Below are 22,679 nucleotides of genomic sequence, written 5' to 3'. Positions count from 1 at the left end.
CTATTTTGACAAGACACGTAGGATCACTCGACGCGCAGAACACACATTTTGAAATCACAAACCACACACATGACGGGCTACATACATGTTGTGACAAACTTCGCATCGAGCGCCCTCAAAATAAAAGAAGTCACCGGCCGCCACTGTTTGCACAATGTGCTGGACTTTCCCAAAATGTGCATAGACCTGTATGTGAAATCTAGGTTTATGTCTTATAATCTTATTATGAGATCATGAGCATTAAAGATTTTTAAAGACTTTGACATGACCTTATTCAGTCTATAGAGTGCTGCAGAGACGATGTATTTTTGTAGGCTAACCCGGAAGTTAGCGGGACACTGGTTCAATCGCCAGAAACCCATTAATTTTTCCCAAAGACTTTTGTTTTATTGCAAAAAATAAGCTCCGTGTTTAACAAAAGTTAAACGTTTTGTCCAACAAGTTAATCTTCACAAATAAATGCAAATTTAATGAATTTTGAAGTGTGAATGCGTTTACTACAAATATAACAGTCATAAAAGTTGTGTTCATCTGTAAAGAATAACTTGTTGATAGGTCTGGGCGATTTGTTCCCCTAAAAAAAAATGTTTTTATAAAAAACTCGATTTACGATTCGATTCGATTTTGTTCCCCGCCCCCATTTATAGCAAAATAATTGCAAACTGTACACATATTTTAAAAAAATATATACTTATTATATTTAATTAAATTACATCAACATGAAATTCACGCAAATCCAAACCAACTACACACGACTGAAGTCGAAGAGCATTTTTTTGGAAGGAGCAGCTCTCTTTTGCCGGCTGTTTTTGCCATGTTGTTTGAGTATGCATGTGCTGCCCTCAGGAGAGGGGAGGGGCAGAGGGCTGCCCCGCAGGGAGTGTCCTACGGAAACCCTGAAGGAAGATTTGGCGAATGCAAAATGTATGTACTGCGCTATACTGCAGAGGGGGAGGAAAAAAATCTAAAAAGAACTTGATTTTTTTCAAAATATAAAATCAATTTGACCTACCAACTCAATTTTAAAATCAAATAGATTTTTTTCCCAGCCCTACTTGTTGAACAAAACGTGCAAGTGTCATAAACGTTTGTTAAAGGTGGGGTGCACGATTTTTGAGAAAAGCTTTGGAAAAGGGAGTCTGGCTGAGTACCAAAACACATTTGTAGCCAATCAGCAGTAAGGGTCGTGTCTACTAACCGACATCGTTGCCTGGGTAGCGTATGTGTGGGGCGGGTCTATCAAAAGAAAGTCCAGATTCTATTGGGGTAGGGGCATGTTTGGTTAGGTGATTTCAAATGTCAACATTGGCTTTAAAAAAATCGTGCACCCCTGACCCCGCCTTTAAACACAGAGCTTATTTTTTGCGATAATCCAAAAGTCTATGTTAAATAGGCTCTCCTGATTTTGCCAAGTGGTTGATGTCCTCAGGGCAACATTATGTTGACCCTGGGACAACATTTCAATCAACCAATCAGATTTCAGAAATAAGTTTAAGCTTACAATCAGGATTAGCTGTTTCTAGACCATTGTTTTTCACTTATCATGTCCCTCTGATTTTAGGGTTTGGTTATGGTTAGGGTTGGGGGTGGGTTTAGGTTTTATTTAGAAAAATGTTGTCCTTGGGTCAACACAATATGTTGCCCTGAGGACATCAACCACTTGGCAAAATCAGGAGAGCATATTAAATATACCAGAATGTCCTTTACATTATGTAGAATGATTTATAGACAGCAAATCACAAAAAAATAATGACTTTAGCTAAAACTAGTTTAATTCATTTTCTGTGTGCAAGACACGAGACAAATTCCATTGATGCAGAGTAACATTTTGTCTTTATTTCATCTACTTTTTCGATATCATCATTTTTAAACAGCAATATCCACAAAATATTAACAGTGTGCAAGAAAAACATGATTTATGGCACATCCGAGAAGAACAATTACAAAAAATAGATATATTTCTTCATAATCAAGGCATAAAGATACATATGCATACACAGGAAAAAACACAAAGAAATGGCACAGGCTGAGATTGAATCTACTGGCTACAGATTTTACCCACACAAAGCCTAAATGTCATCTCTCATGGTCATGAGGGAGCGATGACGGTGTGAAAAGTCAAATGACGTTTGGGATGGAGGAATCAAGGTTAAGGTATCATGGCCTTCTCAGCACCTTAAATGTTCTTGCATTACGCAACACAAATTGTAAGTAGACGTGCTCCCTTGCTCAAAATGTTGCAAACATCGGATTTCACAACATAGCAAGTCATTTACTCAGTGAAATGATTACAGGGTCTTTTTAAAATACGGAGAATTATTATAACCGTATGCAGGTGGTGAGTGCATACTTAGGAGGAAAATAATACTGTGCATCCCAAAACTGCGAGTCAAACGGTGGAGAAATCATTTCTAATATGCAAACTTAGTTTAGCTGACTTTCACAGTGTTTGCTCCAGTGTAATACCATCAAACACGGTAGAGCGAGTTTAACAGTTTGGTTGGCAACATGCTTCTTCATATTTTCATTTAAAACTTAACGTTTAGTAGCGCCAACAAACCTCAATACACGTCTGTGTAATATGCTATTAATGCACTTCTCCAGAAAGGCTTTATCCTAATGTGAACTTCTGCTCTAAGTGTCTTAAGCCCGGAGTATAGTCTGTTCTTTTACGTGTACGCGCATTTACTTGTACGCGCATGGACGCATACACATTGCGAAAAAATGCAATGCATCTTCTGGGCAACAAACTACATTCTCCTGTACGTACATGCACGACCTACATTTCAATCCGACGTTGCGCATGCAGTACGCGCGCACTCTTCTGATGACGAAAATTGTGCCACGCGTACTGTACGCGGATCCTCACGTACGCGTAAAAAGTGGACCATACGCTGGCCTTTAGTAATGTGGTTAGCAATGGAGAAGTGAGTAAGTTTCAAATATAATACTTTAATATATTTAATTACAACCCTTCGTTATACAATACGGTGCATTTTGTTCTTTCCCAAAGTATCTTATCAGTTGCAAGAAAACTCTTTCAATGTACAAAAGCTGTCGCTGGGACTGGCCCTTTCATAAAAGTACACCTTTGTGCCTATAGGCTGCATATTAGTACATCAAAGGTACATATCTGTACCTAAACAGTACATATTAGGACCTTTAAGATACTGCCCCAGTGACCGCTTCAGTACCATTTTCGTACTTCATCAAGAAGCCAACATCTGTGCTAGCCTATGATCAAAACCAACTTCAACCTAACAATGTCCCGTTCTGCCAAACATGCTGATCAGCTCACGCTTGACAGGAAGTGATGTCACGGAATAAGCTCCGTCCACGGCGTGCCAACTGATAGAGAGCAGATTCTCTGTTGTTCACTGGCCTGCCGTATGACTCATCCAATCTTATGACCACTCAACATGTCTTAGTCACGTTAAATATGATGACAACATCCTGTGGGCTGTGAAGAGCACAAGCCCCCCTCTATGTCCAGTTACAGTACCACACCATTCCCAAGACCCATCTGGCTGCACTACAATGCTGTTTTCCATCATCTAGAGGGACAATGGGTCGATTCAACTTTCGGCATAAATCTGCTCTGGGATTGTTGTGCACGCTGCTGATTTCCAACTACTTTCAGGCGAGTGTGGATCATGTGCTGGGTGCGTATGAAACATTCAGAGTTGTGGTTTGACCTTGCCCCCTCGTCTTGCGAAGTTGCATGTGACTTCTCAGGCAGAGCCAAGCCCAGCGACCTGTTGCATAACACTGAACATCCTGCCATTCAAACAGTGGACGACCTCAACACGTGTGCCTATCGAACAGGTACCAAAGCCGTGAGTACTTACATCACTACGCGTGCAGGCATTGTGTGTACAGTGTCAACAATCCGTTCACATTCCCTAATAGAGAACAAGCAAGCAATCGATTTCTTCGTTCACTGCCTTGCTTTAAAGAAGAGGACAAACTGAAAGGTTAAATATGAATGAGGAAACAGAAATATTACACAAGGATTACTAAAAGATAAAACATCCACACAAAAAAATGAATGCGCTTTAGTTATCAAACACTGTACAGTATCATACTAAATGACCAGATTCCATGTTTCCATAGAAAGAAGAAATCGGAACAAACAAATCCAAACAGCTATTCTCAAAGTCAACACCTCTGAACATATCCAAAAGAAAGTTTGTACACGTTTACCTTCTATGTGGATTTTACAATCAAGTTTGGTTTTAAAGAAAAGGATTAGCGGGGGGTCGGACGATTATACATTTTAAAATGACTAAAATCTAATGGGGCGGGTCCAAGCCTCTGCTATTAGGATCTTATATACTTACACTAAATTTTGGGGGTCACATTTGACCATGACTGCATCCAAACAGTTTTTATTTTTTTTTATTATATTTATTTATACAGAATCGTATTTTAAGGAGGCCGGGAAAGCGTTAACAGTTAGTTTTTTTCTCTGCGCTATATAAAATTATTCCTTTATAACTAAGTGTCTGAGGATTTTGAAGTATAGTATAAAGATTAGAAAAAAGTAATAAATGCGTGTTTTATTCATGTAAAAAGAAAAACTACAGCTCACAAATGGACCAGAAAGAAAACGTAAAAATATTGGCAACTCTGGTTTGATGTCGTGAATCCCTTTGTAAAACGTGAAATGTGCCGTTTCGATAAAGGTAAGCATACCTGGATTCAATTTTGGCCGTACAAATCTAGTTTGCAGATCTAACTTGACAATGCAGGGTTAACACTGAACAACCGTTTACCACAGTGTGACTGGGCTAGCCAGCTAGTCAGTCGACATTACCGTGACTGTCTCACTTCACTCACCTCCATCACCTATGGTAATAAGGTCACCGTTCGCTGCACTGAAAAACATGCTGGAGCATCTCTCAGTCTCTCGAGCACTGTATAATCTTATGAAATAGTTTCGAATCTGCCACTTCCTGTTGGGCGAGTCTATATGCATGAATGTCGACATGAGGGTCGCACTACGCACGCGTGCGTACATTCATTCATATAGATGCACTCAACGCCCGGCTACATGACGCTAGGTGTTCAGATATTGCCCCCTTTCTTTTTTACTGACAGAAGTGTGGCATTTATTTTCTGGAGAATACTGTGGATTCCAGATAAAAGAAGTGTTGGACTGAATTGCCCATTGACCGGGGATGGGCGCTGTCGGGACTGAGATAGCTGGAGGAGAGAGAGAGAGTGGCTATAGAATGATGCAAGGCTTCTTGTCTTTGAAGGGATTCTCTGAGGTGGGAACCCCGACCAGCAGAGGATCGCTGCGGGCGTGCTGCTCGCAATAACTCATGAGGTCTGCGGCAGCTTTTGACACCTGAGGAAAAACAGAGAGAAAATGTAGAATGGGTGGAGATGCAGAATTTCATCTTTAGTTTTTGTAATTTTGGACTTTTGCTGCATTCATTTACAGTGAGAGCAGAGAAAAGACAGGAAATTGTGAATAGAGTTAGGGGAAGTGGTGCAAGCTGGATTTGTACTCGCTTTGCCTGTATGAGCACTACAGCTCAACACTACGTGTGTGTGTGTGTGTGTGTGTGTGTGTGTGTGTGTGTGTGTGTGTGTGTGTGTGTGTGTGTGTGTGTGTGTGTGTGTGTGTGTGTGTGTGAGAGAGAGAGAGAGAGAGAGAGAGAGAGAAACGCTGTGTATGACTGAAATTATAAAAAATCTAACCAAAAAAGCAGAAAAATAATGACACCAAATCTACCTTTTGCAATTATGATCACCTGTATACAGTAGTGGCCAAAAATGATGTCTGGGAGAAGATTTATACAATATTTGCTTTTAAAGGGACACTCTTTGATTTTTACCATTTTGGAATCCATTCAGCTGATCTCTGGGTCTGGCGGTACCGCTTTTAGCATAGCATAATTCATTGAATCTGATTAGACCATTAGCATTACGCTCAAAAATAACCAAAGAGTTTGGATATTTTTCCTATTTAAAACTTGACTCTTCTGTAGTTACATCGTGTACTAAGACAGACAGAAAATTAAAAGTTGTGATTGTCTAGGCAGATATGGCTATGAACTATACTCTCATTCTGGCATAAAAATCAAGAACTTTGCTGCCATAACATGGTTGGAGGAGGCGTAGTGATATTGCGCACTGCCCGAAAATAGCAGTAGCGCCTCACTGCAAAACACAACATCCAGGGGGCGGGGTTGGATCCAAATCCAGGTCCAGAGATCTCTTCCCACTGCATTTTGATTGGTCGACAGTTTTACCACAACGTCATACATTTGTTGTTGCGTTACCATTTCCGCATTGAATCGTAACTAAATTAAGTTATTCTTTTGATGGAAAAACAAACTTTACTTATGACTACAATAAAACTAGTGCCTTTAAGGTGAAATGTAGGGTTTTTTGCTATAATGTTTTGGAGTAAAACATTTCGGGCACTACGAGTAATCTTACCACATGCAGTGTAATATCTATGAATGTATACAGTATAAATATGCATAATTATTAACATATATGGCATGTTATTAAGAAATTAATACATTTTATGTTTATCTTGTATGGACTATAAACTTGTTTTTTAACGCGTTTTTGCTTACAGCCATTAGGAAACAGGTTTCCCTCGCAGAAGGTTTACTTTTCACTTTTGCAAATGTGCTAATAAAATATATTAAATAAAATTATGTTTTTATATTTACCCGTATAGAAATAGCCGTGTAATAAGTGGGATAATGTACATCTAACCGGGTCGCACATAAATCCCTTCAATGATATCACCCTGTCAGAAACATGTCCCTTAGGCATAAAAAAAAAATAAGTTTGGTTCTGGTTGGTTGTCAGTTTAGGTGATGTGTCGGTAGGGATTTAATTTTATTTATTTTTTTTTTTCAGTGTCAGCAAGGGATAGGTAGGAAATTGTTACATTTTTAAATTGAATAGCGGATATATGAGGTGACGTTGGCTATATTGCGTGTTTGTCTCACGCAGCGCAGCACGTCTCCACGGATTATCTCTTTTGTCATAATCAGGATTTGACATTAACTTTTTTGCTCACCAGCCAAAGTGGCTAGTTTTTCAAAGTTACTAGCCACTCAGCATTTTCACTGGCCAAATTTTTGTTGCTGGTAAAATCAATTTTATATGATTAAACTTGACTTTGGCGTCCTAAAATGACTTTAATTCAAAAAATTTACTTGCTAAATTAGATGCAGACTGAATTTCAAATGCAGTCTGACTACCCAAATTAAGACAACATTTATTAGCTGGTATATAGCTGGTATATCAGTATAGATCATATCATATATTTAGGTGCATGAAAAACATGCTAGTAAGTAAGGCATAAATAGATTAACTTTGAATGAATATACTAAAAGTAGAGCAGGGGTGTAGAAGAAACACTAATTCTAAACTGAAAAGATAAACACAAAAACCATCGACAACCACTTTAAATATTTATTAACAACAGCAGTAAATACTGTCAAGAAATGTACATTAATTTTACTGTCAGCTAGTTTATGCATTTGTATTTTATAAGCTTGATCATGGTTACTGATAAAAGTGATTTAAGACTTTTTAATGACAAATGTTGAGAGGGCATTATTGTAACATTAAAATGATGCGCAAACCTCTCAGCTGGCGGGTTTTCTTTGATTTCGTGTGCATTCAGGTATGCGCTGAATTTCTCTTCGCTCTTGCCCTGAGAGTTTGCACGCAATTTATATCTAATCAATCACTTCCATGCAATTGTTTTATCTTTCCCGAAGTGTGTATTCGCTCAGACTGCGTCCTCTTGTGCATTCGCAAATCCATCAGCTCTTGCGCGCTCTCTGGAAGGTGACGCTTTGGTCCGCAACGCCCCGCTGATCGCGTGCGCGTCTCTCAACAAACGGTCTCTTTGCGTTGCGCTGGGTGCAGAGTGCTCATGGAAGTTGTCACATTGCGTATTGTTTACCATTTCGCATAACTTTTAAGAAAACTACAATTAAAAAATTATATTCAACCTGGCAAAGTGGCTAGTGGGATTGGCTGTCTTACCCGCCACGGCCGAAATCTACCCGCATTTGGCGGGTGTTAATGCCAAGCCCTGGTCATAATACCATAAATTCAAATATTATAATTCACTTTCTGACCGCAAAAATGAGCCTTGGTTTGTCCTCTCTGGAAGAGAGAAGCCCACTTGCATATCGTTGTTCAGCTCGTCTTTTTTGGTCTGTAAGTTACAACTTTCGGCGGCGGCAAAAGATTACGTTGCTGTGCACGAAAAAGCATCTCGAATGCACACCAAAAGTTACCAGTGCTTTTGTAAGTGACGACAACGATGTGTGAACGATTGTGTTAACGACCGCATAGCTGCCTTGTTTTTAGCATTGGTAGAGGACGTTGCATCGCGTGCTTTACAAAAACGGTGCTGTACTAAAAGGTAAATTATAGTTCGCCTCAAAGTTTTTGTGTATTTATTTAATGTGTATTATTTCTTCCCCAAGCTCATAAAATAAATTTGGGTCGCACATAAATTGGCAGGGTCGGTCGGAAACCGGAACCAAACAAATTTTTTTCTTATGCCTTATTACCTCCCCTTACACCTAACTGTGATCATTACTTACTAAATTATAAATCTTTCTTGACTACATTATTGATCAAATGTAGACTTAAATTGATAAGAGCAAGCTTTGGCGACCACAGGTTGCAACTAATTGCAGGCTGCAAATATACTGGTTCATTTGGGGGAGCGAAGTATATAAAGTGGGAGGAGTTGGATCTAAATGTCATGTTCTACAGTGAGGACCATCTCGAAAATAGTGCCTTTGGTTTACTTTCAATAGCAGGGGACTATTTTCGGCTAGTGCGTAATATCACTACGCCTGCTGCAGCCATGTTACGGCAGCAAAGTTCTTGATTATTACGCCAGAATGAGAGTATAGTTTCTAGCCATATCTGCCTAGAAAATCACAACTGTTAATTTTCTGTTGGTCTTAGTACACGATGTAACTACAGAAGAATCAAGTTTTAAATGGGAAAAATATCGAAACTCTTTGGTTATTTTTTAGTGTGATGCTAATGGTCTAATCGGATTCAATGGATTATGCTAAGCTATGCTAAAAGTGCTACCGCCAAACCCGGAGATCAGCTGAATGGATTCCAAAACGGTAAAAATCAGATGTTTAAATCTAGGGGAGCTGGAAAATGAGCAATTTTTAAAAAAAAAAGTGGAGTGTACCTTTAATGCCGCTCAGATTAGATTAAACCAAATATGAGGCATATGGTACAAAATGGACAAAAAACTAAACTTCGTTTATTTAACCAAGTTCGGGAGGAGCATTGTCCTCAACCAATCAGCGTGAATATATGGTCGTCCCTCACCTCTGTCCCGTGACCTTTTTTTGCAGAATCCCTCCTCCACCCTCACTCTCTGCTGGTACGTCTATCCCATTAAAGGGGGGGGGGGGTACTCTGGGTTCGAGCTAATATTTAGAGCCCTCCCTTGGAAAGCACGCAAAATATGCTTTATCTCATTCCCCTTTAATTACATGTTACTGCAATCTCGTAAAAGGTATTTATTGGACCGAGTAATTAGGCAAAAAGGCAAACTACAGCATATTAGGGAATCTGGGTTTGATTCAAACATTAAAACGCTTAGAAAAACAAAAAGCTCACGGGTAGTAAAGCATACATTTAATTTAATCTGTTAATTTTTTGGAGACCCTCTTTTGTGGTAATAATTTGTCTTCATAACTCTCATTTTTTGCAAACCCTTCTTAAATTAATCTCAAAGCTGAGCTTTAGTTTATTCTCCAAACACCCCAATGCAACATGCATACAAAATGTTTAATGCATCTTTAATAAAATATTGATAAAGATGTACATTTTTCAAAGTTGGTCATTATTTTTCGCCACTAATATATAGGAATTTAAACCTGAATCAATATACTGCACGTGCATTTATGCAAGTAGCCATATAATAAAATACTTGGGGGGGCTGTTTCCCGGACAGGGCTTATCCTAGTCCCAGACTAAATAGCATGCATGAGCTGCCTTAATTTAAAAACATTTCGTAAGTTTCATTACATATATCAGTGCCACTGTTTTGTCTCAAGATGCACACCAGAATTGTTTTTTGTAAGGTTTTGTTTGTAAAAACTACTTAAATGTCCCAATATAACTAAGGTCTAGTCCTAGATTAATCTAAACCCTGTCCGGGAAACTACCCCGTAATATATAGTCAGCAGGTCATCTCTGCAAAATGAAACTATGCAGAGATGCATGCTTGTGAAGGGAAGAATCTGGTGTCACATACCTTGATACGTTCGAAGCCGGCCTCGATCCTCAGCTGCTCCACCAACTTCCTGGCCTGCGCTATGTTATTAGTTGTCGACATTCTCTGCCATCGGTTATCGCGCCAGGAAAAAGGAGAAAAATCTAAAACAAAAAAGATGCAATAGGGTTAAAACCCAGACAGAATTTTAAGCATGTGCCGCATTCTGATAAATCCATGAGATAAAATACTACTTGTTGGCAGCTCCCTTTGAACGCACTGCACAGTGCATGCTTTTGGGTGGGCTTTACGAAAAGCCTCAAAACTACACGTGCAAGGAGTAAAAATGCTAAATATTTCTCTGAAAAACTTGCTTGGCTTGGTAAAGAAATGTATCATTGAAATGGTCTGACACACATTTTTGACTACACAGTGACCCACAACTTCAGTCTAGACCACCCAGTCCAGAAAACCCATCAATCAGTCAAATACTACAACTGAAAACAGGTGCGGTTGTCGTCTGAAGACATATTTTCTCCCTCCTTGTTTTAGGAGGGAGTGTTCTGAACAGCTAAAAAGCTGAATGTGTCAGGGAAACAAAGGGATGCAACCCTTCAACAACAAGGACGAGTAATAAAATTATAAAGGGCGGGATGATTTCCAACATGATGGTTTAGTTGGGAGCAAAATCAGCCATGAACGAAACCCGTCCACAAACATCTTGTCTAGTGCTGACAAGTTCGCAGTGCTGCTTTGGAAACCTCGCCTGAGGTAACAATACAGGCAGAAGTTATCTTGGGTTCATCTAAACAGTTCTGAATGCAGTCGTACACAAGCCCTTTGCACACGTACACCAAGAGGTCATTTTAAGAAGCACTTGCGCCAAGATGTAAATGTTAATAACAGGACACCCACCGAGAGGCGTGTATCAAAGTAACCGCAGACACAGAGGAAACGCTGGAGGCAATGAAAGGTTTCATTCTTTTTCGACACAAACACGCTCCTCATCCAACCACCCTCTTGCTCTCCACACGCACTCTTAAATCACTGCTGCACCCCTGGCTTTCCAGGACTTTCCTAGAAGGGTCTTATAGTGCTACACACACGTTGCTTAGTGCCTGGGCTTTGTCTTCTCTCTGCAAACACACGGCCTCTTTCACGGCACGCCGCGTTTCAGGAAATGGGCACAGTGAACCGGCATATAACTGCGGTGATCTGGAGCACATTGATATATTCATTTAAACATACGGTTCTTATGAAGGAAGAAGTCTGCAGTTCTTTCCAACCACATCTTCCTTTTTTAAAGAAAACCCGCACAGGAAAACATTCAGGAACAAGGTTTGAATATATGGAGCCATAGCGTGCACCATGTAGGCTCCAAGTAGCCCGTTGACTATAACCCTATTCACTGCAAACCATGAGTGCTAAGTGAGAGACGTCTTAATGCAAGACATCTGCAGAATCTTTGGTTTTATGCAATTCATTATGATGCACTTATCTTCTCATTTGCAGTTTACTTGTGCATTAAAGTTTCACAATTTGTTTGCTGGGGTTGAACCTACAGCATTGGTGTTGCAAGCAGCACGCTCTCCCCAGATAGCATGCAACCATTGAAACAATGTAAACAGTTGATTTGTCAATGTTTATTGCATTGAATCAATATCAGGTTTGCACCCTCCATTAATATTGAAAAAAATATTGAAATTTTAACAAACCACCATTATTGTGATCAGTGTTGGCTTTAGTTGGGTTTTCGACTCTTGACATTCACTAAGTTAGTGTTTGTATGTGTTTATGTAGAAACGCATGTGTGTTGGAAAAGAAAGACATGCTTCAAAGTTAAGTTGAAACAATTGCTTTTTGTGAAGATGTCAAGATGATATAAAATTAAGATGCTTTACATGATTATGTTGATCCATTTTTGACCATTATAATTGTTCTGGGTTGTAAATCCACTGTAACAAGATAAACAGAAAAAATGCTGACACATTCAGACATCATTACTCATCCTACAATTCTCAACAATGTGACAATAATCAAACAAATTCAGATAAAACAATCAACTGTAATGCATGCTGGGAGTCATAAATTAGTTTAGTACTATGATGATACCCAGCATGCATTGCAGCATGAAGCTTTCTTTTGTTGATCGTCATCATTGATGAGCTTCATAGACTTCATGACACTGCTTCCAACTAGTACTGTAGTATCCGTTTTTTACACTAGTGATGGGCAGTCTGGCTCTTTCCCTAGATTCGGCTCTTTCGGCTTAAGCTCCGGCTCTACATTTTAGTGATGGCAGTCCGCTCTTTTCATAGATTCGGCTCTTCTGGCTCGGCTCCCTTAGAAGAGCCGGCTCTTACAGTCCCACCCCTGCCTGCGTCTGAAGATTCGGCTCTGCTCGTTCGCTACAAAGAATCAGCTCTTAGAGCGGCTCGTTCGAGAACGACCCATCACTATCTTACACATCTTTAACAGTATTTCATGAATATTATTTAGTTATATCTATAAGAATTAAACTACTTGATGACATTAGATCTTTTTTTTGCAATAGCAGATGTATTTTTAAACACTGCTTCAACAGCCAAAGAAAACTTAACATTAAAACACAAGAGTCAAGGGCCCAACTAAAGCAAACACTAATCACAATAATGGTGGTTTGTTGAAAATTCTATATTTTTTTCAAAATTAATGGAGGGTGCAATATTGATTCAATTGTATTAACATTGACAAATCAACTATTTTTTTACACTGTTTCAATGGTTGCATGCTATCTGGGTACCTACTGAGAAACAGATTGAGCTTCAAGTGGGTAAAATTAAAGAGGGCTAGGCTATGCCCAAGCACATTAAGTTCTAAATTTTTGTTGTTTCCTTAAAGTCAGTGAGGAATGAGGATTATAAACCATTGCCCATGACTAACACAGAAGCACTCCTCATTCACTCTCTATGAGCTGGAAACAGACTCACGTGCAATAGCACACACTCCTTATTCGCATAACTGCGCGGTTTGCAGCGTTTCCTAAACAGGCATCTCTTTCTCCGCTCTGTAAAACTCTGCTCAAGTTAGGAAAAGGTGGGGAGGGGGCGAGTGGCCGTTTTTCCTTCATTAAAAAACTGCACCCCACCCTTCATTGCTTGTGATCTGTTTTAAGCACCATTAACAGTTGCATACTGTTTACGAGAATGCCATAAATGTAACTGACTGAATGCAAAAATAATTGTATCAGTCGACCCATGTGTTTTTTATGGACGATGCCGATACCAATATTGAAAAAGCAATTCGGACCAGTCTGATGTAAGACAAATGTTACAGTTAATGAGAAACAAACAGAAAATTGGTGAAACTAAATAAACATTTTAGAAGTATTTAAGTACTTAAAAAATATTTACAAGACATACCAACCTATCCTCCCACTCATATTTTGATTGTTTTGGTCGTTTGACCATTCACCCAAATACGACCAACAGATGTGTTTACTAATGCCACTTTTCCATTGCATAGTACCCCACGGTTTGGTTTAGGTCAGGTCGGGTCAGCTCACCTCACCTCACTTTGGCTTGGTTAGCTTTTCCATCAAGTTCAGTAACACTTTGGATTGAGAGGGATTATAGGCGTGTTGTTATATTTGCGCTGCCTACTGCTGTGACATTATACAAGTGAGACCGGCGTTGTACATTCCCATACATTCATTTATTTGACCACCACAAATAGATGTATGCACATCGTGTTTATCCCTACCTCTGTCTCACATGAGGATTTCTGTACAAACACCTGTGGCGTCAGTCGACTCGCTCCGCTGAGCCTCATTTAAGTCGCATTTAAGCATATATGTGGACGTGCACGTCGCGAATGTGCCGCCACACACTGCAAGTCTGGAAAAAAATCTTTTATGGTGTTCCTGATTCACACCCTATTGATGTTTTTCATCGCTAAAAGGGAGTTTGGGAACTTACAGCAAAGCACAGATGACAACAGGTTTACACGAGACAGCGCAAGCTAGCATGAAGGTAAAGCTAATCTATTACATTATAGCGATGACGCTGATTCTCTCAGGCCAATCAGTGATCTACAGTGTCTTCGCGTCATGTTTTGGTATCAGCTTGGGTCGCTTGGAACCCCAGCTGAGGTGGTACTAAAAAAAAAGTATTGGGTACTACGTACTGCAACCAGTGGAAAAGCCCCCAAAAGTAAGCTGACCCAAACCGTGGGGTACTATGCAATAGAAAAGCCCCATAACTTAGCACCTCTACCAGCAGCAGGTGATACTTAATATATTAGGGTATTAAATTATATATTACATAATTTATTTATTATATGATATAAAACACAGCATACAAAACAGTCACTACTTTTTTTAAATGTACTTAAAATATTCCAAGTGTACAGAGGTCAAAAGGTTGATTTATGTGAAAAAAAGACACAAAAGTGATTTTTCCGCTGTAAATATCAGATCCGGTGTACTCGTTTAGAAACTGCCGCCAGAAGCAGTGATGATACGTCATCTGTGATTGTGAAATACCATTGGCTCTCATGTGTCTCGTGACCAGTTGTGAGAATGTGAAGCGCTAATGGCAAATTGTGTCATGCTGTTACGTTCCGGTTTATGTTTGAATGAGATCTGATTTCTTCATAAAAAGTGATTGTATGGGTTCAGCTCACAAGGTTTGCATTGCAGAAAATAAAATGTGTCTAATCTGACATATAACGCAAAAACTGTAATGCTAGAGGGCACTTATCCCTTACACGTAAGTTGACGTCATCATAAAGTTTTTGCACAAACAAACTATGAGGTTGTTATTTTTGGAGTACAGTCTCAGACATACATACTGCGGACACTTCATGGTACTGTTTGAATAAGACTTTGCTGTGCAAAATCGTATTGATGGCTCAATTGTATTGAAAAGTCTTCATGTAAACACCTTAATTAATACGAAATTTCGATCGTATTGAAAGGGGTGATGTAGTGCGATCTATGATCCGATCATCAGGAGAAAAGTACTCATGTAAACGCGTAAATTGTTGTATTTTCTCAATCGGATACAAAAATACATTGTGCACATGTGGAGAATATTTGTGCTCAAGTTCATGTCTTATATTTACCTCTTATTTACGCATAACATAACTCTTGTCACAGAAACATGCAATAGCAAGGCATTGGCAAAACATTATTAAGGTAATGGGGTCACGCGCTGTACATTGTATAGTGTTTATGTGTACTTTCATAAAATTAGGCTACATAAGCAATAAAATAGTGTTGTGCCTTTTGAAAATTGTGTTTTTATCGCATATATAATTGAAAACTTTTTAAGAACAACTTTCTTCAACTCAACTTTATTACATTTATCCAGAGATAAAGCGTGAATTCGACGATAGATGCTGTGCGCTGGGTGGCGTTGCCAAGTCCTCTGCTCTTTTTGAGTTCAGAATTACAGGGCTACTGTTTAAAATGTCTCTGTGGGTTGTTTTTTTTTCTGCGGGTTAAAGAATAAAAAATAATTTGTTCCTTAGTTATTGGTATTTGGACTGTGAATAGTCATTGGGATCCTTTTGGGCTAATTTTAAATGTTAATTTGGGATGGTTTTGAAGCTGGCAACCCTGGCTGTGCGCTTGCGCAGACGTTCGGTTCGGATTCTATAGAATATACATGTAAACAAACAATTTAATCAGATTGCAATGTTTAGGGTGCGTGTAAACTGTATTGTCGTAACCTTCAATCAAATTAAATTTAGTCAGACTGACAACATTTTGTGCATGTACACATAGCCAATGTAACAAAAAGTAAAAAGTGGAGTAAAAAGTGATCTGTGTCTGTCAGACTTCGGCTTTAGATTCGAGTGTCTTTTCATTTTTTTAAGGAACATTAAAGTTTATTGGTGGATTGAACAGAAAAAAAATCTGATATCGCCAAATGCAATATATCAGTCTATTACTACTAGGGATGGGAATTGATAAGAATTTAACGATTCCGATTCCATTATCGATGTTGCTTATCGATCCGATTCCTTATCGATTCTCTTTTCGATTCTCATTGGGTGAGGGAATAAGCACAAATTTGTATGTTTGTATTAACTCGCTTTAATATCTGTTCAGAAGACACAGAACAGAGTATACACAAATTATGTGTAGCAACCTCAGAACCAACTTAAAAGTAGGTGAGCTACTTCTTAAAGTAAGGGACCTATAGCCTAGGGCAGTGTTTCTCAACCAGTAAATATGTGATCGGACTAGGAATTAATAAAACAGAACTAGACTGACATAAAACATGCAACTTTTGTTCATGCATGCATTTGTTATTTTCTTTTAAAGACATGATGCTGGACAAAATACAGCAAATTAACCTACCGAAATGCAGATGCATCTACTGTGGCAAACGGATGCAAACCCTTTACCACAAACTTAGTCACTGCTCGGCAGAGGTGGACACTACTTGAGTATTTTAGTTTCATTTTCCAAGCATCTGTGCTTTATCAGAGTGTTGTCTTGGGAAAAAATTACTTTACTAAAAAATGTTCACTACATTCTAAAGCATAGAATCATACTGTTTATTTATATTGCATATTAAAATTGATTGAATACATAATTACATAAAAATTGTGTACTTTTACTTTTCTTGAGTAAAAGTACTTTTTACTTAAGTAAAAGTAAAAAACATTACTAGATTTATAATGTACTTAAATATTAAATATAAACCAAAAACTTGAAATTATGAAATGTAGTGGAGTTAAAATTAAGATAATATGCTTTGGAATGTATGTTTTCAAAAACATACAAAAACACTGATAAAATACAAATACTTGAAAATGTACTTTTAAGTAGAAATACTTAAGTAGTGTTCGCCTCTACTGCTCGGTGAAATGTGTTTATCCTCGCCTCGGTCATTTTAGGTGCACGAGAGATACTTTCTGCAGCCTCTCTCTGAGCCAGTGTGAGAGACAGCCAGACTCTGGCCGTCATCAATTTGATGGACCATGACAACGGAGATTATCCGTATAGTAAAAGTTTACATAATGAAATGGCGCTCACATTAACATTAACACATTACCTTCTGCATTAATAACAGATGACGTCCCGTTAGCTCCGCTGGTGTTTGACTCGCTGCTGTTATTGTGTAATAGTGTATCAAACACGCGACAGTCCTGCAACCTCCTGCAACGCGACCGTATTGTCGTATGTTCGCGTGAAATATAAGTTACTGATTCAACTGTTTCAGTGTTTCGCGAAGCCTCGCTCTGCCCACCACTAAATATAACCAAACTTTGGATCGTTCTGCCCCGATGCAATGTTTGCTGCGTTCTAAACCAAAACAACACAGCGTGTGTGTGACGTCATGACACATTTGCAACGAGCGCGAGCGGAACCGATAAGAGGAATCGTTAGGCAGGCATGCTTACGGTTCAAAGGAATCGATTCACTGGGAACCGGTTCTTAAGTAGAACCGGTTCTCGATTCCCATCCCTAATTACTACAGTACAAAAATTTATTAATTTATTTAAAACAAACATCAAACTGGCACCTGCAAACAAATGTTATCAGATAAAGACTATTAATGTTTAACAACAAGTGGTTTACAATTTCCATATTAACAAACCTCTTCACTATGTTTCTATAACTAACTTAAAGGGATACTTCACCGATTTAGCATTCAGCTTTGTATCTGTAGAAACCCGGCAGTATTACTGAATGACCATGTTTCCCTCCCTCATTTCCCCCTGAGAGGAGAGATATCTGCATTTTGGTTCTGCAAAAAAGTCCTCCGATGATGTAATATGACGATTTTTGCATCATCGGAGGACTTTTTTGCAGAACAAAAATGCAGATATCTCTCCTCTCAGGGGGAAATGATGGAGGGAAACATGGTCATTCAGTAATACTGCCGGGTTTCTACAGATACAAAGCTGAATGCTAAATCGGTGAAGTATCCCTTTAATAAATAAATTTAAATACCAACCAGTACCAACTCATGCCAAATATCCACATAGTTTAGAGTCAGAGTATACTATATTTTAGAGGCCAGTGTATATTGTAAATATACCTAATACAACTAATGGACAACAAAAATACATCTGTATAACTTTAATTCTATTTTGGTATTCCCATAAAACATCCGCAATGATAAATCCAGGATTTAGCGTGTAAACACTGGTCAAGTGAGAATGTGAAGCATGCAGATTCTGCAGTATGTCACCTCCGACTGTAAGCCTTGTGCGGTCACAGTCTGGATTTGCACAGCTTTGCAGGCAGGCTCTCTAATTTCTTAGTTCAAAGTTATGGCGGTAGCACCCGCCAGCTTTCCAATAAGCGCCACAATGTGGCATTAAATCAAAACACTCCTCTAACGGACACCTGATGGCAAAGTGCCGGCTTGTTTAGTCATCTCATCAGCCTCCAGAAGTTTCCACACTGCCGCCCTTTGAGCTCAGGCGGAGCGCTCAGCGGGAAAGACCGTATATGACTGTTTTGAACAAGGATTGAGAGGAAGGAGGGGGTAAAGAGGGAAAACGGAGGAATTTGGCTCCAACGGTCCGACAACCGGTGGCCATGCAAAAAAATAAGAAGAATGTGTGAATATTGTGGTCTGCGCAAAGCTGCAGCCTTGCTAATATTCCTTTACCAAATGTGAAACTGCTTTTATATAACAAACAACCTGTTACTGTTCCCTACACCTCCCCTGTATTTAATAAGCTTGCTCAATGGCTTCCTTACAGGAATCAGAAACCGAAAACACAAACTGCTTGATCAGCTGCCAACCCAAATGTCAGAAATGTTTTCCTCGGCTTACAGGATCTTCCAGGATATCAGCCACTTGCAAGAAGAGGGAGGGAAATGAGGGGAAAGGAAGGAAAAAAGGAAATATTCATGGGATCATGTGACGGAGAGTGTGACTGCATGTGAGCAGCGGGGTCTCCGAAATGTAAGCATGTGTCTGATGTGACCAGCACATGTATAGTGAGACAAAAGCACAGACAGTCTCATGACCAGACAGCCAGCATTCCTGGTGAGGGACAAATGACCGTAGTGGGAGGAAATTGTTTGGTCGGGCATATACAATGTCAGCCCTGCAGGCTCTTACTGATGCATTTCTGGTTTGCACGTGCGTTGTGTAGAAAATCAACAATTTTCTCTTTCTTTTTAATAATAATGTACGGTCTGAATAATTTCTTTGTTACATTACTGCATTCTTGCAATGGGGACAGGTCCAATATCGCCAACACCCCAGCAAAGCGTTTGATCAGACAGGTGGAGCTGACATTGCCTGTGTGTGTATCACTCGGTGGTACCAACAACACCCTGTTAAAAACTAGTTTGACAGTTGGGCGGACAAAAGAGGAGTTTATGAAAGTCTTTGTATGAATTGCTTTAGTCAAGGCACTTTATGATAATACCTTTAAATTATGCTGCAGCAGCGAATAAATGCTCGGGAAGGCATTTGTTTAAATAGTCAGAGGAATTGCTGGAATGTCGTCCAATGCAATTTGTGTCTCAGACTACAACAAACTATTGTGAAAACTAGAAATTCTGTTTTCACAAGCACTGTAAGCCCAAATACTTTTAACGCAAACAACATACAATGGCAAACTTACTTTCATAAAAGAACCTATTATTGTGCAGAAACCAACGCACGCCTGGAGATAATGCGGATGAAATATTCCCATTCATCGGAAGAAACCAAATGGACACAATTGAAAGAGTGCAAGAGCAGGTTGATCTTGATGCATGCAAAACCAGTTAACAAGTTTTATTTTTTTTATCATTATTTAACTTGTAACTTTCAACAGTTTATGCAATATTCAAATAAGAACCTTGGCTATATATACACAACCTCCCCAAAGATGGCTGTTAATGTCCAAAAGCACAATTTTTTTTTTTGGGGGGGGGTGACATCTTTTTGTAAATTCTGCAGAAGAGGGCAAGGTAAGGTTAAAATGCGTGGCATTTTGGGGGGGAGGAGGGAAAACAATGAACCGTAACCTGTCCCTACAGCGTCTGGGATGAGGGCGACAGGAGCCTGAGGTCAGGAAGTGCATCTAGTCAAAACAGAGAGTATGTGTGGGAGACAGACGCACCCTCTCCGGATCCACCTCACGGGTGACATTTTTTACATCACGGATGTGTGAAAGCATGCAAAAGAAAGAAAAGAAACCTGAGTTGCAAACACGATAAAGCAGTGTTGAGTTTGCTGCGATGACGAACCGATTATCTTGCATGCCAACCGGATCTAGAAAAACTGTGAGAGAGTCTACGTGAACGTGCTCAGGAAGGTGAAAACCCTGATAAGTATCTGCAAAGGAACAAGAAAAAGTATAATCTCTTGGCCTCCAGCTATTCTGAGAACAGACAGACACTATAACAGTCTTTTTTATGATTCACAAGCTACCGGATTGCATGGGCTTATGAGACCTTTTGTATTCGAGAGAGAGAGAGTCTGTAAACAGGAAAATGCGTTGCTCCGTGGGTAACTCGTGCAAACACGTGGATCCCGTTTGATGTGCGTGCACGTGGACGCCATCAAAGCCTTTGAGGTGCAAGTCATAGGCAGGTGCATAGTAATGAACCATTGTCATCGGGCCGGTAAACAAGCAAAAAGGGAAGAAAGTGACTAACCGGATTCAATAGCTGACTTCCTCCTCCATCCGCTTCCTTATAAGGGCACAGGAAGTCATGCAGGCGAAACTGGGGAACTCCTAAGGGGTGCATTGCTGCTTCCAGTAAGCGTGAGTTGCAATTATTTAGGGGATTCTAAGCCGATGTGTCCATTACCAAAAATAGCACTGTTTTCCTGCTCGTATGACGGAGCGCCCGTTTAACCTGGAAACTGTGCTCCATATTGAAGAAACATGCACTTTTTCAGCTGTGAAGAAGACACAAGGCATGCGGTTAAAGCATGTTCTTGTGCAATATGGAGACACTGTTTATCGGGACAATCAGGACTGGAAAACTAAATAGGACAACGTGGTTTGAAAGCTGAGAGTGCTCTGCTGGATCTGTCCTTGCAGGAACGTACATACGTGGAGGCTGGGAGATATTTGAGATGACGCGAGACACAACCGGTCAAGGCAGCCAGTGACGCAAGAGCTACGCTCACACCCTTCCCTTTTCTGCTCTTACAACTTCTGATAAAAACTCAAGCTCTTGGGAAAGTCGAAGCTGTGTTAAGAATAATCAAGCCAGGAACAGAAAATTATAGTCTGTGCAGTTTTGCGGTTAACTATGAGATGAAGTGTTGCAGGATGCCTGCAAAAAATTAACTTATTGTAAATGCAAACTGTCTGAAGTTACATATAAAGACATCTTTGCATGATCTATGATTTGATCCCTAGCTTAGCATGGTTACTGGGAAAGCCTTCCTCTTTTCGCTTTAATCTGATATTATCAGGATGTGACAGTATGCTGTAATCTCTCTCTCTCTCTCTCTCTCTCTCTCTCTCTCTCCATACGCTTCACTAGAACAACCTGAGTGACACTGTACAAGTGCCAAAGTTTTGCTGACTCTCTCTCTCTCTCTGACTGCTGTGCACTTTGACACATATACAGTAACGTATGTTTGGACAGTTCTCAAACACAGATTTAATAATACAGGGGTCCCACGGGTCCTTGAAATCCTTGAAAGTTTGTGAATCTGGGGGAAAAAAATTCAAGGCCCTGGGAAGTTTTTGAAAATATACATACATACATAGAGGTAATTGAAAGTGCTCGAATCTAATTTATGCAAGACATAAAAATTATAGACTTTTTAATCACACGTGCAAAAATGTTCGCTTTAAATGCTTATATCTTCTGTATGCAAATGTTGATTCGTACCAAAATGCTTTTTTGCATAGTTATGTTTGACACATGAAAACGTCTCGGGTTACGTATGTAACTGTTGTTTCCTGAGAAAGGAACGAGACGCTGCGTCTCCCTTGCCATACTTCCTGCGTCCCTGTATTGCAATATTTCAGATAGCGATATACTTCCTGGCTCCCACGTCACCCTGTCTTTGTCGTTAAGCCTCACCACTGGTTGAATTTGATATACACATTCAGACGCACTTACCCTTGGAGGCGTCCCTAAAGTGTCACCGCAACCGCGAGCTCCCTCGAACGGGAACTTGAAATGTGTCCCCACATTTAGTCTTTGAATTTCAGGGTACTGGACCTGGAAAGTCCTTGAAAAGTCCTTGAATTTGAAGTTAACTAAGGTGTGGGAACCCTGATAATAACTTGACTGAATGTTCTTGGCACGTATTATACATATATCTAATACTTTGGCTTTAAATCTGCCTAATCCTAGCCTCAGGTCTTGCAGAAGTACCGGTTTATTGAAAAAATCTGTTTAATACCGCAACAATTTTTTAGCAAAAGTCCTCTAAGTGCACAGAAAAATTGAATGAATTTTGGCGTACGTGGGATTTTAATTGTTGAGCTGCAAGAGTTTTTTGCGCAGTTA

At 39.6% G+C, this 22,679-nt stretch overlaps 1 protein-coding gene and 1 long non-coding RNA gene across 2 annotated transcripts in view; one reads left to right on the top strand and one right to left on the bottom strand.

The window, feature by feature from the left end:
- LOC141368934 (uncharacterized) overlaps positions 1–22,679 on the top strand; it is a 71,917-nt gene that overhangs the window by 9,422 nt on the left and 39,816 nt on the right. The gene's annotated exons all lie outside the window — the stretch shown is intronic.
- Positions 1,815–22,679, bottom strand: part of gng7 (guanine nucleotide binding protein (G protein), gamma 7) — a 64,132-nt gene continuing 43,267 nt past the window's right edge. The window contains exons 3-4 of the mRNA XM_055201700.2: positions 10,292–10,413; positions 1,815–5,353 (exon numbers count right to left, since the gene is read on the bottom strand). Coding sequence (XP_055057675.1) covers positions 5,228–5,353; positions 10,292–10,372 — 207 coding nt within the window. The 5' untranslated portion in view covers positions 10,373–10,413 and the 3' untranslated portion in view covers positions 1,815–5,227. The remainder of the gene's footprint in view (positions 5,354–10,291; positions 10,414–22,679) is intronic.

Source organism: Misgurnus anguillicaudatus, chromosome 2 (assembly GCF_027580225.2).
Source record: "Misgurnus anguillicaudatus chromosome 2, ASM2758022v2, whole genome shotgun sequence".
Taxonomy (NCBI): Eukaryota; Metazoa; Chordata; class Actinopteri; order Cypriniformes; family Cobitidae; genus Misgurnus; species Misgurnus anguillicaudatus.
The sequence above is the reverse complement of the archived record's forward strand: the minus strand, read 5'-3'. Positions and strand labels throughout refer to the sequence as shown.